We start from the raw sequence: 21,386 nt of genomic DNA, 5'->3' as shown, positions 1-21,386 counted from the left end.
AAAATTTAAAATATTATGGAAATCCCAGTCAGATTCTTTCTCTAACTCCAGGTACTAAAACTCAGATATACGTATCAAGTTAAGTGACCTGGAGGGGGAAGGAGCTGATTTGTTGCTGCCATCAACTGCTCATGAAATTTCCACCCCCCCCCCTCTCTCTCTCTCTCTCTCTCTCTCTCTCTCTCTCTCTCTCTCTCTCTGAGATGAGAGATTTTTATGTACATATATGCGTAATATGTTATATTTTAAATAAATATAATAATATAATAATATAATAATAATAATAATATAATAATAACTGTAATTACAAAAATCTATGTGAAAGTATTTTACAAATACTACGATAATCTCTCTCCCCTCCCTCTCTTAAGTGAGTATGTTTTTTGGATGATGATTTACTAATTTTCAAATATCAATATTATGTAAACAGCGATAAATATAAATTCATTCAAAGAAAAATACTTTAGTGAATTTAGCAAGTTTTAGTTTATAAAATAAAAAGAATTAAGGTAAGAATTAAAGAAAATGCATTTTAACCGTGTCTTGTTTTTTGAACACGTAGCAAAGCTTGGTTGGCTGGGTTTGGCCAACTGTCAAATCCAGTTGTTGCCATCTACAGATCATTGAAATTCTCTCTCTCTTTCTCTTTTGCTGATATGGGATAATTTCTATGGTACATGTGTATGTTTATTAATATTTTTGCATATAATAAAAATAGTAATAATAATAATAATAATAATAATAATAATAATATAATAATAATAATAAAATAACTAATCTCAAAATTCACATGTGATAAGTATTTTAAAGAAGTACAATAAATCTATCCATTTCACTCTTTTTAAATAAGGACAACCCTCTCTCTCTCTCTCTCTCTCGTCTCTCTCTCTCTCTCTCTCTCCACACGAGATACTAGCATGCGCTAGTGGTAACTCTCGCCCTCTGTTTGGGCTGGAAGTGTATGTATAAGTATATCTTTAAGGACATTACTACATTTTATGGTAAAATAATAATATACAGTACTAGTTTACAAATAATAATTACGGTTTATTTAATGAGATTAAACATTAACAATAACATTTTTTTTCTCTCTCTCTCTAATCATCTCTCTCTCTCTCTCTCTCTCCTCTCTCTCTCTCTCTCTCTCATGTATGTTTATTTGTTTTGTAGTGTAAATAAATGATTTACCTTATAACTAATTTTCAAATATTAATAAGATTAATTAAAAATAGCGATTCCAGTCTTTTACCCACTTGGAGGAACATGGCGGGGGAGTAAATGAGTTTGATATACGAATTGGTGGAGGGAGGAAGCGGAGTCTAGGAGTTATTCTCTCTCTCTCTCTCTCCTCTCTCTCTCTCTCTCTCTCTCTCTCTCTCTCTCTCCATTATTATTCTCTCTGTCTCAGAAATAATTCATAATTTCACTCTTGAGGGTCAAATATATGATGTTGCCATTCATTGGTCTCTCTCTCTCTCTCTCTGTTATTTGCTGTAGGTATATATTTTTAATGTAAAATGTTTAAGATTGACTTTAAAATGATATTATATATAGCCTCAAAGATTAATGCAGTAATAGGTTAGTAATTTTAGGTATATTTGAAGTAGGATGTTATTAAAGGTATACCTTTGGCATCTGAACTTTCAAGATAGGAAGTTATAAGCATTTTTAGTGGTGGTTTTAACTATTCGCGGGGTGTCTGTTACACGTTCCCCGCGAATACGGGGAACACTGTATATGTATATGTATATATAGTTATATAATATTATATATATCTATATATATAATTATATATATAGTATAAATTTTAAATTTAATGTTAATTAAATAATAATATATTATTATCTATATATTATAGTATAATACTATATATATATAAATAATATATATATAGTATATAATTAATATACATAGTAGTAATATATATATATAATAATTATATATACTATTTATAGACATATATATAATATATATATATATATTATATATATATATATAATATATATTTATATATAAATCAATATAATGAATGCTGGTGGTTTGTTTGGGATAACACTGAGTTGTATACAGTGCAAATGTGGATATTCAAGGATTACTGCACGTAATCAATCATTTTTAATAGTATACGCAGGGAGCAGGCTCTGGAAAAGCAAAAAATAGTGGGCATACTATATACCGCAGATATTTTATTTACTCATATTCTGACCCTGTGATGCATAACATCTAACCCTCTGAATAGTAAAATAATGAAAAACATTGTTCATCAATGAAAACATCTCACCCTCAGAATAATTAAATTAAGAAAAACACTGCCCATAAATGAAAAATAGCAATTAAGTAAGTGAACCTCCAATTTCTGTATAGTAGCATTTTAAATGAAGGCAATCAAGACTACAAATTTCTGCTTTGACATCCCTTACTCATATCACAAAGTCTGGCTAGTCAACACAGAAGTACAGCGGTACTACCATTCTGCACACTAGTACGTAGTTTTCCTTATCATCTTTTTACTGTTTACCTACAATCATACATATTTACTTTCTCAAAAATTTTTTTGCCTAAAGCTTGTTTATAACATTACCCTTGACAGTGACTGAATAATTAGAAAATTGGATTACAAAAGTAATACCAAAGAACTTTGAAGCTGTGCTGAATCACTTAATGTTACATAATTACAGTAATTTCACAGGAAAAGAAGTTATGGAAAAACTGTTACATTATAAATTTGACAAAACTTATGAATATGAATCCCTAAGATTGTATAAATACGTATACATAAAAAATTCTTTACATTAATTATTAGTTACCTTATGCTCACATCCTATTTGCCAAATTACTAAAAAAAAATCCATCATAAGGAAACACTTGAAGGGACTTGAATAGATACAATAGCTAATTGTAGAGAGAGAGAGAGAGAGAGAGAGAGAGAGAGAGAGAGAGAGAGAGAGAGAGAGACTGGAGTTATGTCTGATTATAAATTCATTCCTAAAAATCAATAACAAAGTTGTGCACCATTTATCATAGCATAAATTACAGTATATTAATTTGTTCACAATCAAAACCTATTTTTTTTATAAAAGCATGTACATAGTATGAGTTTACATAAGAATATAATAACCTGAAGCAATACAATTATCTATTAAAACTAATACAGTAATAACAAGTAAATCTGTAACTTTCTTATTATCCTGAGTAACAAGAACATATTAGGTTACACATTAAAACACATTACTAAACTAGCCGTCATATAAAAAAATCAATTGCTAATATTTTTAACTTATCAGGTCATATATCAAGTTCTGGAAAAAGCACAAGAGAGGAAAGCAAGAGCTTTCAATGATGACTCATAATTTATGAGAAATTTTTGGATCCCTGGAATAACAAGGTTACATCAAACTAGTATAGTTTCTTACCTGAGCTGCTGTCAAGTTATAGCCTGCCCCAATATGAGCTAAAAAGGTAATAATGGCAGCAAGAACAGGAACAGTAGGTGCCATGGCTAAGCTGATACTCTGAACGTAAGCTGATTTTTCCAGTAAACTTCGCTCTCGAGATCTTATTTCTGGAAAATTATCAATAGTGATATTATTAGGTACCAAAAATAAAACCATGATATTTGTCCCTACCTTCATTAAATAAATACAATTTTGTTGATAATTCAGATAATTCCTATGATACTTATGGACTTTTACTAAATGGTCTGCCTAATCTACAGTATCTCTTCATAATACGTACAGCTAACAGCACAGAGGATACAATGTTGTTATGTAAATATGAAATATATTCAATAAGAGAATAGTGAAATACAATAAAAAAAATACCACGTGCCACTTTTGTATAGGAGGTTCATTATACAAATACCTATATATCAACTCTCCTTATCACTTTTCACACAGTTCAAGTCTTTCAACTCTAAAGCTAAGCTAGCAATCTATTTCATTGAACTACAATTTGCTGCTGAATGTTTCCTTCTTCAGATCTGAGCACCTATTTCAGTCATTTATTTTCTATAGAAGCTGTTTTGATGTATAATGTGACCTACAAGTGATTCGGGGTTGGTCATTTTTAAGCAACTGTACTGACCCTATACAGATTCAGCTTACTACAATTTGGATCTGTCCCAAAACACACATCTCTGAAGGTACAAGCGCACAAACCTATTGATGTTTTTCTTTATGTGTAAAGTTACCTTGCTTGTTATGATGAGTTTGGTGTCATTTTAAACTTGAAAAGCTGTATTATATAACCCATTATAACTTGAAGAGCTGTATTATATCACAAGTACAAAAAAAACACAAAACCAAAACATCAATATTGTGGGTAAGAACAGATGTAAGCAAAAATTTTGTTTTATTAAAAACTAACTGAAAATAGAAAACAGAGATAATTGAATTATTTTTGTACCATGCTGGACATAGGGGCTTGCAACACTAGTGAGACACAAATCACAGCACAGACAAAGGAGGTTTTATCCACAGCCTACCATGGTTTTATGACCATTAATGTATTTTTATACAAAATCTTTCTTATCAGTTGTTACCATATTTTATTACCATACACAAAATACAAAATGTGCATGTTAACTAGGCTAGGTGTTATACTCACAGTATCCATTTGCATAAGTCAAATAGGTGGTTTACAGGTGTACATGAGATAAAGGCAATGGTAATGAGATCGTGTTTTACTTACTGATTCCATTTACTAAACTGTAGATATCACTATCATGTTATTTTATCAACAGAACCAGCCTGAGAAGAACCTTTATTAGACTCATATCTGGATAAACCAATCCTTTATAATAACAATAATGCCTTTATTAGACTCGGAGATCTGGATAAACTAATCCTTTATAATAATAACAATATCATGAAGATTGTAAAAAAAAAAAAAAAAAAAAATCCCCAGTCTGCCATTTTCAATGACAGGTTTGCGTTCTCCCAATCAGCTGATTAACTCTTAAGAGATGGGATAAATATATATCATGCTGTCATGGTAATCGTTCTATAGTGAAGAAACATATATTAAAGGTAAGGAAATGTATCTTCTTCAAGTAGGTCTGCGGCAAGGAGGAATTCCCCCGCACGTACTTCAGATGTCTGTTCTCATGATTGTTAGAGAATACAGTGTTCCCCCCGTATTCGCGTTCTCCGGATTCGTGGACTCACACATTCCCGGATTTTTCTTTGGAACCTATCTAGAAATTATTCGCGGACGGACTCGCCCATTCGCGGAATTTTCCGACGAAAATAATCACTAATTAGTGTATTTTGATGTTTATTTTCATGACTAAATACATTTTTATGATACAAAAAAAAAAATGATTTACTAATTTCAATTTCAAATATTAATTTTGATTAATACTGTATTAGTAAGTTTAATAAGTTTAAATGATATCACATAATAAAAATAATAATTCTCTCTCTCTCTCTCTCTCTCTCTACTACAAAGATGTATGTTTTTTTTTTGTATGATAAATAAATGATTTACTATTTTCAAATATTAATATTAATTTATACAGCAATAATATCAATTCATTAAAGAAAATACCATAGTGAATTAGTAAGATTTTAGCTTATAATTTTAAAAAATTATGGAAGAATGAAGGAAATCCCAGTCAGATTCTTTCTCTAACTCCAGGTACTAAAACTCAGATATACGTATCAAGTTAAGTGACCGGAGAGGGAAGGAGCTGATTTGTTACTGCCATCAACTGCTCATGAAATTTCCACCCTCTCTCTCTCTCTCTCTCTCTCTCTCTCTCTCTCTCTCTCTCTCTCTCTCTCTCTCTCTCTCTCTCTCTTTTACTGAGATGAGAGATTTTTATGGTACCTATATGCGTAATATGTTTATTAATATTTTCAAATAATAATAATAATAATAACTGTAATTACAAAAATCATATGTGAAAGTATTTTACAAATACTACTATGATAATCTCTCTCTCTCTCTTAAAGCGATGTATGTTTTTTGGATGATGATTTACTAATTTTCAAATATCAATATTAATGTAAACAGCAATAAAGGGATTTTGACGAAGGAAAAATCTATTTCTGGGTGATTGGCTCGTGTCGCCCTATGAAAGGATCCTTAATATCATTCTTTCTAAGTAAAATTCAATCTAAAATTACCAGAGAAAAACAAAATTAAGAAAATGTCAGTCACTAAAAAAGACTCGCTCACTCTTAAAAAGAAGTGTCGGTATGGTAATAGGGGCGAGTGGGAACACTACCACGAGACATTCACCAATTAGAACTTCCAATCAGAATCCCCACAAGAGAGAGCTGATACCAACGGGCGATGCGGCCGCCACTACTACTACTAGAGGACGCCACGGACAGCAGCGCCCCTAGCGAACATCCTTAATAATTAGCGCCAGCGTTCAGACGCATTCTCTTTGTGCTTGTGCTTTTTACGGGAAATTTTATCACTATCATCATGGAACGTTCTGCCATCGCAACGGCTAAGTTAAGTGCCTCATAAGTAATGTTTTACTGTATTTTTGTCTTCCGGGAACCAGTATTTTCCTTCTAATAGGTCAGTATACGGTTTCCCGTTGTCTCGTGGCGGCGCCATGCTGCCTCGTTAAGATTCCCGGTCCTCCATACTGGGACTTCTTATTACTATGGGCTTACTAATTATTACGTTCATCGTTTTTTACATCGAGTTTTAGCTAGATTAGCGCCCAACCACCTTTTCTCTTAGTTTGGTATTTAGGGCTATTATTTGTTCCAGCCCAGCATCCCGGCTCTTGCTCTTCATCGGCTATCGCTGGCTCCGAGTAGGCTTCTGTTCCTCGGAACAGTTTGCCTCCTCCTGGGCTTCTTTTTCTCCTACTAAAAGTGTCTTTTCCATCTTTACGATGTAATTTTTATTCTATTTAGGGTGTTAGCTAGCCTAGGTTGCATGTCCCATGTATTGGTACAGCCTGGTTCACGTGGCCCTCCCACGGTTGTGTTGCTCGCGCTTAGGCCACTTGCGGTCACGTGTTCCACTCGCACCTTCCCCTTCCCCTTCCCTCACCCTACCAGGTATAGGGAGGCGCTGGGGGACCCCGCCCCTTGGTTCATCACAACCTTAGTTGCCTTCCTCCCTCTCTCTCTGAGGTGGCCAGGGGTTCCTCCCAGCGGGGGGGTATAGGGGCGACCACTCATAGGGTACCGAGTCTCCGAGCGCGGGTAGTTGTTGAGACGGGGAGGAGTAGGCCACCCCCCCACTCTCTCTACTCCCGCCCGTGTTACGCGAGACCCTCCCCCCCTTCCCCAGTGGCTCAGCCACCTTCCCCTTTTCTATAACGAACGGAGCCTTCCGTCGCAGCCGTTGGGCACCTTTGGTTATAGATTACTGGCTCCGCCAGCGGGCGGGTTTTGGGTGGTCACTACTAGTGGTAGGTTGCTGCCTACTATATCCCTTACATCGTCTCCCCGCTACCGGAAGGGAGTTGCTTCTTAACCCGGGCACTCTTCTAGTAGACGGGTGGAGAAAGGTTTGATATTATTGTTATTTTAAGGATATCCTAATTTTACAATGATTTGTTTAATTTTATTATTCATATGTTTACCATCCCCGCCATTATTCGTCGTGGTTTCCTTTTACACCGCACACCTGGTTGGATTCTATCTCTTGTCTCCGCCGCCAGCGGAGCAATAGCCTAGGACAACCAACCAACCTTGTTACCACACGTATTATGGCGGGGCTCTGGTTTAATCTAACTTTCTCGCTCCGGCACCAGCGGAGCAACTGTTAGGCTGTAAGTGTTTCTCCTGATACTCATGTATCTTTCCACTTACAGGCTACCAACTGTCAGGTCCTGGGATGCAACGCGACGTTGTACGACCCCTGCGGCCACGATGAGTGCAGGTCCCACGCTCCATGTGCCACGCCATTCAACGATATGATCGTCTGGCACCCGGAAGCCTGCGCCATCTGCTACGACCTAGTCAGTCAGCTGGTGGAGGGGGCGTAAGTCGATTATAGGCTTCTTTATCATTTTACTAACAACTCTTTGACATAAGTTTGTTTAAACCCCGTTCCGCCATTAGAAGCTCATCTCACCTTTTCTTTCAGGCTACTGGTGTGAGGGAGGTCGCCCTTGCTACCCTGACAAAAGCGTGGGTGGGCGGCTTCGGGAAAAGAACGCCGCCAAAGGCCAGCCTTACGTCCTTGACAAGAAGCTGGCCGTCCAGATCTTCCCCCGCGGCAAGTCAACAGGGTATGTTGACCCCTTGTCCGCAGCCCCTCTCATAGCCTCCATCCAGCAAGATATGCAGCAATCTTTCGGGGTCGTAGCCACACGGAGGAGTCGGTCCACCCGGACGTCGCTACCCTGGACCTCAACATCGAGCCTATGGCGGTAGGGGCAGAGGATTTGTTGGTTGAGGATAGGTGTGTCGGGCGCCCAAGGTCTTTCCTTGGGCACTCCTGGATCTTCTCCTGTCCCTTCTTCAAGCGCTTCTTTCCAAGGCTTTGTGGGATCTGAGATCCCTACCCGTCTCCCGCTCTCTCGTACCCCCAAAGGTGAAGGACAGAGAGAACCGAAGACCCTAACTAAGACGACTTCTAAGAAGTCATCTTCGTCTTCTTCGGCTAAGAAGTCTTCGACTTCTTACGCTGACGCGGTGAAGGCCAAGCCGAGCTCTTCTTACTCGAAGAGCTCTAGAAGCAAGGCTTCTAAGGAGAAGGCTCGCGCTCCCGCCCCGCCAAGCCAATCCTTCCGCCAACCCGCCTCCACCCGCCAATCCACATCCACCTCCGGTAACGCCGGTGGGAGGAGCGGGACCCAGCACCTTTGATCCCACTGCTTTCTCAGCAGTGGTGATGCAACAGGTGGGTGAGATGGTCGGCTCGCAAGTCTCCGCCCTGGGGACGAAATTTGAGCAGATGTTCGCACAACTGTCGAGCACTCTGTCTCAATCAGGCCAGTCCATCCAAGATCTCTCTAACAGAGTTAGAGAGAATGAGGACCGAGTAGCTGGGCTCTCTCAGGTCCCCCTTCCAGTCTCCCCAGTGCCAAGTGCTGGTATTTCTGGGCTCAGCTCGTGTCGGCCTATGAAAGTATCCTTAATATCATTCTTTCTAGGTAAAATTAGCCTACAAAATTACAGAGAAAAACAAAATTAAGAAAAAATGTCAGTAAAACTGACTCGCTCACTCTTAAAAAGAAGTGTCGGTATGATAAAGGGGCGAGTGTGGAACACTACCACGAGCCAAACACCAATTAGAACTTCCTGTCAGAATCCCCCCAAGAGAGAGCTGATACCAACGGGCGATGCAGCCTCTACTACTACTACTAGAGGACGCCACGGACAGCAGCGCCCCTAGCGGACATCCTTAAATTTTAGCGCTAGCGACAAGTCGCCATTTTCTTGTGCTCGTGCCTTTTTTGGATTTATTCGTAATATCTACGATGGAACGCTCTGCCATTGCCACGGCTAAGTTAAGTAACTCATAAGTAACTTTTTACCATAGTTTATCTTCCGGGTACCAGTATTTCCTCTTAATAGGTCATATACGGTTCCCCACGTTGTCTCGTTGGTCGCCATGCCGTCTCGTAAGAATTCCCTCCGGTCCTCCATACTGGGACTTCTTATACTTTATTGGCTTACGTTATCACATTCATTGTTTTACATCGAGTTTTAGCTAGTTCAGCCCACCCTCCTACCATTCTCTTAGCTTGGTATTTAGGGCTATTTTATTATTTCCGGCCCAGCATCCCGGCTCTTGCTCTACATCGGCTATCGCTGGCTCCGAGTAGGCTCCTGTTTCTTGGAACAGTCTGCCTCCTCCTGGGCTTCTTTCTCTTTTACTAAAAGTGTCTCTTCCACCTTTCGATGTAATTTTATTTACTTATTTAGGGTGTTAGGCTAGCCTAGGTGCTTGTTCCATGTATTGGTACAGCTTGGTTCACGTGGCCCTACCACGGTTGTGTTGCTCGCGGCCTAGGCACTTGCGGTCACGTGTTCCATAGCACCTTACCCTGTCCCCTTCCCTCCCTCTCTGATATAGGGAGGAGCTGGGGGACCCCTTGGTGTTATGACAACCTCATCGCCTTCTCTCACACTTTCGGAGGTGTCCAGGGGTCCTCTCAGCGGGGGGTTATAGGGCGACCACTCTGAGGTACCGGGTCTCCATGCGGGTAGTCGGTGAGGCGGGGAGGGGGGAGTAGGCCATCCCTCCCCCCCCATTTTTTCTCGCGCCCGCGTGTTTCGACGAGACCTTCCTCCTCCCCTCCCCAGTTGCTCAGCCACCTCCCTTACGATACGAAAGGAGCCTTCCGTCGCAGCCGGGGCACCTTTGGTTATAGGTTACTGGCTCCGCTAGCGGCAGGGTGGGCTCTACGAGTGGTCGGTTGCTTGCCTACTATATCCTTATATCTCTCCCCGCTACCGGAAGGGAGCTTACCCTTACCTACGCACTCTTTCTAGTAGACGGGCGGAGAGAAGTTGTTTTATTTTGTTATTATTTTAAGGATATATACCTAATTATAAGATATTTTACAATGAATTGTGTATTATTATTATTATTATTTTATCACCATCCCCGCCATTTTCCGTCGTGGTTTCCCATTACCACCACTCCTAGTTGGTTGATTCTTGTGCTTCCGCCATCGGCGGAGCCATAGCCTATCTTCCAACCTGGTTACCACACGTATTTTGGCGGGGCTCTGGTTTTATCTAACTTTATCGCTCCGCACAGCGGAGCATATGTTAGGCTGTAAGTGTTACTTGGTACTCATGTACTTTTTCACTTACAGGCTACCAACTGCCAGGTCCCAGCCTGTAATGCGACGCTTTACGACCCCTGTGGACATGACGAGTGCAGGTCCCACGCCCCTTGTGCCACGTCGTTCAACGAGTTGATCGTCTGGCACCCTGAAGCTGCGCCATTATGCTACGACCTAGTCGGTCAGCTGGGAGATGGGGTAAGTCCATTATAGACTTACTTATGATTTTACTAACAACTTCTAGTCGTAAGTTTGTTAACCCCGTTCCACAATTGGCAGCTAATCTCACCTTTCTTCAGGCTAGCGGCTGTGAGGGAAGTCGCCCTCGCCACCCTGAAAGGCGTGGGTCGCTTTGGCTTTGGGAAAAACGCCGCCAAGGGCCAGCCCTACATTTTGGATAGGAAGCTGGCCATCCAGATCTTCCCCGCGGGCAAGTCGACGGGTTACGTCGACCCCTTGTCCGCTGCCCCACTGATAGCCTCCATCCAGCAAGAACTCCAGCAATCGTTTGGGGTCGTAGCCTCACAGGAGTCGGTTCCGGACGTCGCTGCCCTGGACCTTAACCTAGAGCCCATGGCGGTAGGTGGGGAGGATTTGTTGGTTGAGGTAGGTATGTCGTCCCCGGGCGCCCAAGGTCTTTCCTTGGGCGCTCCTGGATCTTCTCCTGTCCCCTCTTCCTTCTTTCCGCTTCTTTCCCAAGGCTTTGCGGGATCCGAGATCCCTATTCGCTCTCCCCGCTCTCTCTGTACTCCTAAGGAGAAGGGAAGAGAGAACCGAAGACCTTATCTAAGTCGACTTCTAGAAGTCGTCTTCGTCTTCTTCGGCTAGGAAGTCGTCGACTTCCTATGCCGATGCGGTGAAGACAAAGCCGGGCTCTTCCCAATCGAAGAGCTCCAGAAGCAAGGCTTCGAAGGAGAAGGCTCGCACTCCCACCGAGTCACTGCCTTCTCCCGCCTCCGCTGCTTCCACTCCGGCTATGCCGGCAGGGGTAGCAAGCACCAGCACCTGCGATCCTCTACTGTCTCAGCAGGGTGATGGAACAGGTGGGCGTGCTAGTAGGCCTCCCAAATCTCCGCACTGGGAACGCGGTTCGAGCAGATGTTTGCCCAATTGTCAAAACAGTCTGTCTCAACTGGACAGTCAATCCAGGATCTCTAATAGAATGAGAGAGAATGAGGACCGAGTAGCTGGGCTAGCTCAGGCTCCTCCCCCAGTCCTCCCCTGCATCTAGCACGGGGATTCTTCAACTTCCACCTTATGACTCCTTGCCAGTTTCTTTCTTATGGAGAACCCATGGAGAGTAGCTGCCTACGCTCCATTCAAGGACGGAATGATTTCTATCCCCGAGTGTGGAACTCGAAGGATTGAGGACTTCGAGTTCTACCCTCCGGGTCTGTCGCAGCCTTTCATCGGGTATGCTAGGCTGACGCCAACGGCTCTCACGAGAGAAGACAAAATCTCTAAGGAGTCAGTTCTTTACAGTAGAGATCACGCCCAGCGGGAATGGGTTTCACTGCCTGAGGACTGGGAGTGTACTAACACTAAACTCCAGGCCTACAAGAGTCCCTTCACTATTTTCGCGACGGAAGAGGAGGTCTCTCGTTCCGTTCGCCACGAAATTGGTGGAGAAGTCTCTTCAGGCAGTCCTCAAGGATGAGCCCAAATCCACAGTTGAGGGAGGCGGAGTCTACTTCTCCTCTCTTCCCCGCCTTCGGAGAATTGTGGGAAAACCTGCCAGCTACATTCACTGCTGGGTAAACTCAAGCCGGACTGCGCCATGGACCAGTTCGGTGAGAAGTACCTAGGCTGCCGGATTCACTAATCCAAAGCAGAATTCGATGCGCGAACTAGGTTTGGCAGGTCCCTCAATTTCCAATCATCATTACAGAAATGGCTGCTCTTTCCTACGCTACGGAACCGCTGTTCAAGATTCTGGCGAAAATCTCAGTTTCAGACGGTTCTGACGGACGCTTTTGACTTCTTCCAGGCTAGGAGGAACTGCCGGAAGCATGTCCTACAAGAGTGCACAATCAGGCATGAGCCTATAGACTCTTGGCTGCAAGCATGTGGGGAGCGGATCTCTTCCCTAGAGTCCGCAGTGAACGAGGTCCACCACGAAGCTGCTAGACTCAACCAGAGCCTTAGAGCTAGGTGGGGTATTTCCTCAAAGAGGAAACAGGAATCCGTTCCCACTGCTGGCAAGAAACCAAAGAAGGCTGGTAAGAGGTTCCAGCCTTATAAAAACTCCAACAACAGCAGCAATTTGTGCAGGCAGTCCCAGTTACCCAACAGGGACAACCTTCCACCTCTAAACAGAACCAACCTTTTCCTCCTCCTGGGCCCAGCAATCTCAACCATCCAATTCTACGCTATCTCGCCGGCCTTCAACCCTGCTTATGAGGCTCAAGGCTACTCTCAACCGAGAGGTAGGGCGAGAGGTTTACTTTCGTCAGCGTGGCGCAGGAAGGGGCACGAGGAGTAGACAGTTCAGAGGAGGGCGTGGTGGCCATCCCGCCCATCAGCAATGAGGCTCCCCAGGTAGGAGGGAGGCTGTTCCTCTTCCGCCACAGGTGGGGGTTCAGCAATTGGGCACAGAGCATAGTGTCCAAAGGATTAGGCTGGAGTTGGATCAAAGATCCCCTTACCCCCTCCCAAGTCCAACCATCAAATCATTTCATCAGGTACCGTCAAAGGAATTGATAGATTACGCGGAAGAACTCCTTCAGAAAGGAGCTATTGCGAGAGTCAACATCTAAAATTTCAAGGGCGCTATTCAGCGTGCCAAAGAAAGGCTCAACAAAAAGAAGGGTAATCTTAGACTTGTCAAAGCTAAACTCTTTCATTCGCTGCGACAAGTTCAAAAGATGCTTACCCCTCTCGCAAGTAAGGACCTTACTTCCGCGTGGAGCCGTCACATGCTCCATCGATCTTACAGACGCATACTATTCATATCCTATAGCCAGGCACTTCCCGCCCATTCCTAGGATTCAGGCTAGGAATCAGACATTCTCATTCAAAGTGATGCCCTTCGGTCTGAATGTAGCCCCCAGGGTATTCACAAGATAGCAGAAGTGGTTGTACAAACAATTGAGAGCTCAGGAATCATGGTAGCGGCATACCTCGACGATTGGTTGATCTGGGCACCAACAGTCGAGGAATGTCTCGAAGCTACCAAAAGGTAGTTCACTTTCTGGAACATCTGGGGTTCCAGATAAACAAAGCGAAATCCAGACTTACTCCGGAATCTCGTTTTCAGTGGCTAGGAATCCAATGGGATTTGTCTTCCCACAATCTATCAATTCCAGTGGCCAAACGGAGGAAATAGCAAAAGTCTGTCAGGCAATTCCTCAAATGCAAAACAAAACGTCAAGAAGAAAACCAGGAGAGAATCCTAGGGTCTCTTCAGTTTGCTTCGGTAACAGATATCCTTCTGAAAGCAAGGCTGAAAGATATAAATCGAATTTGGCGGTCAAAAGCAAACTCCAAATATCGAGACAAGTTGTCAGTAATTCCACAGATCCTTCGAACCAACTACGGCCTTGGTCAAAAGTAAAGAACTTAGCCAAGAAAGTACCCCTTCAATATCCCTCCCAGTGCTAACCATTCACACGGATGCATCCCTGTCCGGGTGGGTGGGGGGGATACTCTCAGTTCAAACAGGTTCAGGGGACTTGGTCAGTTTCAATTTCGCCAGCTCCACAAAAAACGTGTTGGAAGCAATGGCAGTATTTCCTTACTCTGAAGAGACTGCTTCCCCCGAAGAAGTCCTCATCTAAGATACTTTTTGGACATTGCAGTGGTAGTTCATTGCATCAACAGAGGAGGTCCCAAAATTCCAAACATGTGAACCATGTCATGATAGCCATCTTTTGCATTAGCAAACAAACACAAATGGCATCTGTCTGCCACTCACCTGGCAGGAGTAAGAAATGTGATAGCAGACGCTCTGTCACGGTCATTTCCTCTGGAATCAGAGTGGTTCTCTGGACGTCGGGTCATTCCAGTGGGGTAAGCGGAGAGTCCCAGGTCTCCAAGTGGATCTCTTCGCCTCACAAGCGAACCACAAGCTCCCTTGCTATGTGGCCCCCAACCTGGACCCTCTGGCTTATGCCACGGACGCCCTGTCGTTAGATTGGAATCAGTGGAGGAGAATTTATGTTTTTCCTCCAGTGAATTCTTCTCTTGAAAGTCCTAGACAAACTAAGGTCTTTCAAAGGGATAGTAGCTCTGATTGCACCGGACTGGCCCAAGAGCAAACTGGTATCCTCTTCTCTTGGAATTGGGGTCTCCGACCTCAACGTTATCCCCTAATCCACCAACTATCACAATCCAGTTACAAATGAGGACTGTGTTCGCTTCCTCAGAACTCTCCAGACCATAACTTTATGGACTTCATGAAGTTTTGCGGGCTAATAAAGATGCTGACATTGATCCACAGAATATTCTCTTCCTAGAATCAGATAAGAGAGAGTCAACCATTAGACAATATGACTCAGCTGTTAAAAAATTAGCATCTTTCTTGAAAGAATCGAACACTACAACCATGACAGTTAATTTGGCTATATCCTTTTTCAGATCCTTATTTGAAAAAGGTTTAGCTGCTAGCACGATTACCACTCATAAATCGGCTTTGAAGAAATCTTTCAAGTAGGTTTTCAGATAGATTTGACTGAATCTTATTTCACATCTATCCCTAAAGCCTGTGCTAGACTTAGGACCTTCCCAGAGGCCTACTACAGTTTCATGGTTCTTAAATGACGTCCTCAAACTAGCTTCAGATACTGACAACTCATCTTGTACATTCATAATGCTCCTGAGGAAGACATTATTCTTATTAAGCCTAGCCTCAGGAGCTAGAATTTCAGAACTGTCGGCTCTATCCAGGGATGCGGGTCATGTGGAATTCCTCCCATCAGGAGAAGTTCTACTTGCTCCGGATCGTAGCTTTTTAGCCAAAAATGAAGATCCTCTTGCAAGGTGGGCCCCTTGGAAGGTTATCCCACTTCCACGGATCCTTCTCTCTGCCCAGTATCAACTCTTAGAGCCTTTCTATCTCGTACGTCTTCTAGATCCTCAGGCTCTCTTCATGAGAGAAAAAGGTGGTACTTTATCAGTTAAAGGCATTAGACAGCAAATCCTTTACTTCATTAAACAAGCCAACCCTGAGTCATTCCCAAAAGCACATGATATCAGGGGAGTAGCCACCTCAATTAATTATTTTCAACATATGAACTTTGAGGATCTTAGAAAGTATAACTGGATGGAAAAAAAATCCCGACAGTCTTTAACGGCATTATTTTTAAATTCCTTGGAATCTTTAAAAGTTTTCAGCAGTAGCAGCGGGAAACATTAGTTTCCCCTGATACTGTTTAGTAGTTGTAGTATAGATCCAGGTCTCCTTCCTCTACCTACATCAACCAACATGCCTCACCCTACCCTCGTCAGGCTACTCAACATCATAGCCTTAGCCGTTGTATCATATAGTGGTTTGTCCCTTATTTTTTCGCTAGGGACATCCACATTTGTACTGATATGTACTTCAGTGTACCTACCCTTATTTTTATGCTAGGGTAGGACACAATATGTTTGTATATATTCACCATTTTATGTTAATGATGAACTTCAGTCACAAGTGTTTGTATATATTTTGGAATATTTGCATTGATGATGGATTTCAGTGTCCCTACCCTTATTTTTATGCTAGGGTAGGACACATGGGTGTATATATTTTGGAATTTTGTATTTTTGTTAAGTAAATCCCAATTTTTCCTTATTTTACATGCATCTTTGTAATTTACTTTAATTACCATTTAAGTACTTTAAGATTACTAACATTTTATTATTTACTATTAAAATAAGTTAGTTTAAGTGCTTAATTTGTATGCTGTAATTGATTTACTTATATATATCCATCATTTTAAATTGTTTTTCATTGTTCCCTTTTTCCATCTTGTCTGTTTTTCTCTGGTACTCTTTCATAGGCCGACAGAGCTGAGCCCAGGGAAAAGGGATTTTGACGAAGAAAAATCTATTTCTGGGTGATTGGTCTCGTGTCGCATATGAAACCCCCCTTTTTTTTATAGTTTGTTTTAACCCCCCTTGCAGGACAAGAGTATTACTGTTTTATTTAAGGCTGTCCGCTAGGGGCGCTGCTGTCCGTGGCGTCCATCTAGTAGTAGTAGTAGAGGCTGCATCGCCCGTTGGTATCAGCTCTCTCTTGGGGGGATTCTGACAGGAAGTTCTAATTGGTGTTTGGCTCGTGGTAGTGTTCCACACTCGCCCCTTTATCATACCGACACTTCTTTTTAAGAGTGAGCGAGTCAGTTTTACTGACATTTTCTTAATTTTGTTTTTCTCTGGTAATTTTAGGCTAATTTTACCTAGAAAGAATGATATTAAGGATACTTTCATAGGGCGACACGAGCCAATCACCCAGAAATAGATTTTTCCTTCGTCAAAATCCCTTTTTCCAGCTCCCGCCATACGACTCTCTGCCAGCTTTCTCTATGGAGAACCCATGGAGAGTAGCCGCCTACGCTCCATTTAAGGATGGTATGATCTCTATCCCGGAGTGTGGAACTCGAAGGATTGAGGACTTCGAGTTTTATCCTCCGGGTTTGACGCAGCCTTTCATCGGCTATGCTAGGCTGACCGTAGCGGCTCTTACTAGGGAAGACAAGATCTCTAGGGAGGATGTTCTCTACAGTAGGGATCATGCCCAACGGGAATGGGTTCACTGCCTTGAGGACTGGGAGTGCACAAACACCAAGCTCCAGGCCTATAAGAGTCCTTTCACTATTTTTGCGACGGAAGAGGAGGCTTTCTCTTCCGTTCGCTACAAAAATGTAGTAGAGGACTCTTCAGGCAGTCCTCAAGGATGAGCCCATGCCACAGCTAAGGGAGGCGGAGTCTTACTTCTCCGCTCTTCCCAGCTTTTGGCAGAATTGTGGGAGAACTTGCCAGACCACTTCACGCTTGGCAAGCTCAACCGGACTGCGCCATGGACCAGTTCGGCGAGAAGCTTCCAAGGCTGCCTGATTCCTTGATTCAGGCGGAGTTCGACGCGCGAACTAGGTTTGGCAGGTCCCTCAATTCACTGATCATAACGGAGATGGCTGCTCTCTCGTATGCTACGGAACCTCTGTTTAAGATTTTGGCCAAATCCCAGCTTCAGACGGTTCAGACGGATGCTTTCGACTTCTTCCAAGCTAGGAGGAATTGCCGAAAGCACGTTCTGCAGGAGTGCACTATTAGGCACGAGCCTAATAGACTCCTGGCTTCTAGCATTTGGGGAGCGGATCTCTTCCCAGAGTCCGCTGTAAATGAAGTACACCACAAGGCTGCTAGGCTCAACCAGAACCTTAGAGCTAGGTGGGGTGATTTCATCCAAGAGGAAGCAAGAATCCGTCCCCACTGCTGGTAAGAAACCAAAGAAGTCTGGTAAAAGGTTCCAGCCTTACCAGAAACACCAGCCAACAGCAGCAATTTGTTCAGGCCGTCCCGGTTACCCAACAGGGACAACCTGCTGTTCTAAACAGAACCAGCCCATCCTCCTGCTGTCTCCTCAATCACAACCTTCGACCTCCTACGCACTCTCGCCGGCCTTCAACCCTACGTATGAAGGTCAGGGCCTACCCTCCTTTAACAAGCAATCGAGAGGTAGGGCGAGAGGCTACTTTCGCCAGCGCGGCGCAGGAAGGGCGACAAGGAGCAGGCAGTTCAGAGGAGGGCGTGGTGTCAACCCGCCCATCAACAATGAGGCTCCCCAGGTAGGAGGGAGACTGTTCCTCTTCCGTCACAGGTGGGGTTCAGCAATTGGGCACAGAGCATAGTGTCCAAAGGATTGGGTTGGAGTTGGATCAGATCCTCCTCCAATCAAATCATTCCGCCAAATACCATCAAAGGAATTGACAGATTAACGCGGAGGAAACTCCTTCAGAAAGGAGCTATTGCGAGAGTCAAGCATCTAAAATTTCAAGGTCGCTTATTCAGCGTGCCAAAGAAAGGCTCAACAAAAAGAAGGGTAATCTTAGACTTGTCAAAGCTAAACTCTTTCATTCGTTGCGACAAGTTCAAGATGCTTACCCTCTCGCAAGTAAGGACCTTACTTCCGCGTGGAGCCGTCACATGCTCCATCGATCTTACAGACGCATACTATCAATATCCCTATCCAGCCAGACACTTCCGCCCATTCCTAGGATTCAGGCTAGGAAATCAGACATTCTCATTCAAAGTGATGCCCTTCGGTCTGAATGTAGCCCCCAGGGTATTCACGAAAATAGCAGAAGTGGTTGTGCAGCAATTGAGAACTCAGGGGAATCATGGTAGCAGCATACCTCGACGATTGGTTGATCTGGGCACCACTGTCGAGGAATGTCTCAAAGCCACCAAAAAGGTAGTTCACTTTCTGGAACATCTGGGGTTCCAGATAACAAAACGAAATCCAGACTTACCCCGGAGTCTCGTTTTCAGTGGCTGGGAATCCAATGGGATTTGTCTTCCCACAATCTGTCAATTCCAGTGGCCAAACGGAAGGAAATAGCAAAATCTGTCAGGCAATTTCTCAAATGCAAACAAATATCAAGGAGAAACCAGGAAAGAATCCTAGGGTCCCTTCAGTTTGCTTCGGTAACAGATATCCTCCTGAAAAGCAAGGCTAAAAGATATAAATCAAGTTTGGCGATCGAGAGCAAACACCAAATCTCGAGACAAGTTGTCAGTAATTCCACAGATCCTTCGCAATCAACTCCGTCCATGGTCAAAAGTAAAGAACTTAGCCAAGCGGGTACCCCTTCAATATCCCCTTCCAGTGTTAACCATTCACACGGATGCCTCCCTGTCCGGTGGGGGGGGATATTCTCAGTTCAAACAGGTTCAGGGGACTTGGTCAGTTCAATTTCGCCAGCTCCACATAAACGTTCTGGAAGCAATGGCAGTATTTCTTACCTTGAAGAGACTGCTTCCCCCGAAAAAGTCTCATCTAAGGCTAGTTTTGGACAGTGCAGTGGTAGTTCATTGCATCAACAGGGGAGGGTCCAAATCCAAGCATGTGAACCATGTCATGATAGCCATCTTTGCCCTAGCAAACAAACACAAATGGCATCTGTCCGCCACTCACCTGGCGGGGGTAAGAAATGTGATAGCGATAGCAGACTTTGTCCCGGTCAGTTCCTCTGAATCAGAATGGTCCCTAGACGACGGGTCATTCCAGTGGATATGCCGGAGAGTCCCAGGTCTCCAAGTAGATCTCTTCGCCTCACAAGCGAACCACAAGCTCCCTTGCTATGTGGCCCCCAACCTGGACCCTCTGGCTTATGCCACGGACGCCCTGTCGTTAGATTGGGATCAGTGGAGAAAAATTTATGTTTTTCCTCCAGTGAATCTTCTCTTGAAAGTCTTAAGCAAGCTGAGGACTTCAAGGGAATAGTAGCTCTGATTGCACCGGACTGGCCCAAGAGCAACTGGTATCCTCTTCTTCTGGAATTGGGTCTCCGACCTCAACGGATTCCCAATCCCAATGCTGTCACAATCAGTACAAATGAGGACTGTGTTCGCTTCCTCAGGAATTCTTCAGACCCTAACTTTATGGGACTTCATGAAGTTTGCGGCTAATAAAGATGCTAATATTGAGCCACAAAATATTCTCTTCCTAGAATCAGATAAGAGAGAGTCAACTATTAGACAATATGACTCAGCTGTTAAAAAATTAGCATCCTTCCTGAAAGAATCAAACACTACAACCATGACAGTTAATCTAGCTATATCCTTTTTCAGATCCTTGTTTGAAAAAGGTTTAGCAGCTAGCACTAGTTACTACTCATAAATCGGCTTTGAAGAAGATCTTTCAGTTAGGTTTTCAGATAGATCTGACTGAATCTTATTTCACGTCTATTCCTAAAGCCTGTGCTAGACTTAGACCTCTCAAAGGCCTACTGCAGTTCATGGTTCTTAAATGATGTCCTCAAACTAGCTTCAGATACTGACAACTCGTCTTGTACATTCATAATGCTTCTTAGAAAGACATTATTCTTATTAAGCCTAGCTTCAGGAGCTAGAATTTCAGAACTGTCGGCTCTATCCAGAGTGCGGGTCATGTGGAATTCCTCCCCTCAGGAGAAGTTCTGCTTGCTCCGGATCGTAGTTTTTTGGCTAAAAATGAGGATCCTCTTGCAAGGTGGGCCCTTGGAAAGTCATCCCACTTCCCCAAGACCCTTCTCTCTGCCCAGTATCAACTTTAAGAGCCTTTCTATCTCGTACATCCTCAAGATCCTCAGGTTCTCTCTTCATGAGAGAAAAAGGTGGTACTTTGTCAGTAAAAGGTATTAGACAACAAATCCTTTACTTCATTAAACAAGCCAATCCTGATTCATTCCCAAAAGCACATGACATCAGGGGAGTAGCCACCTCAATTAATTACTTTCAACATATGAACTTTGAGGATCTTAAAAAGTATAACTGGATGGAAATCTCCGACAGTCTTTAAACGTCATTATCTAAAGTCCTTGGAATCTTTAAAAATTTTCAGCCAGTAGCAGCGGGAAACATTGTTTCTCCTGATACTGTATAGTCGTCGTAGTACAGATCCAGGTTCTCCTTTCTACCTACCTCATCCAACATGCCTCACCCTATCGCCATGCTACTCGGATATCCTAGCCTTAGCCGCTGA

At 43.1% G+C, this 21,386-nt stretch overlaps 1 protein-coding gene across 10 annotated transcripts in view; it reads right to left on the bottom strand.

Annotated features, from left to right (window-relative positions):
- The window catches only part of LOC135211019 (ATP-binding cassette sub-family C member 5-like), an 818,851-nt gene that overhangs the window by 584,458 nt on the left and 213,007 nt on the right, over positions 1-21,386 (bottom strand). For all 10 annotated transcript variants that reach the window (XM_064244042.1, XM_064244046.1, XM_064244047.1 and 7 more), the window contains one exon: positions 3,414-3,562. In XM_064244042.1, coding sequence (XP_064100112.1) covers positions 3,414-3,562 — 149 coding nt within the window. The remainder of the gene's footprint in view (positions 1-3,413; positions 3,563-21,386) is intronic.

The sequence above is a fragment of the Macrobrachium nipponense genome, chromosome 4 (assembly GCF_015104395.2).
Source record: "Macrobrachium nipponense isolate FS-2020 chromosome 4, ASM1510439v2, whole genome shotgun sequence".
NCBI classification, from domain to species: Eukaryota; Metazoa; Arthropoda; class Malacostraca; order Decapoda; family Palaemonidae; genus Macrobrachium; species Macrobrachium nipponense.
The sequence above is the reverse complement of the archived record's forward strand: the minus strand, read 5'-3'. Positions and strand labels throughout refer to the sequence as shown.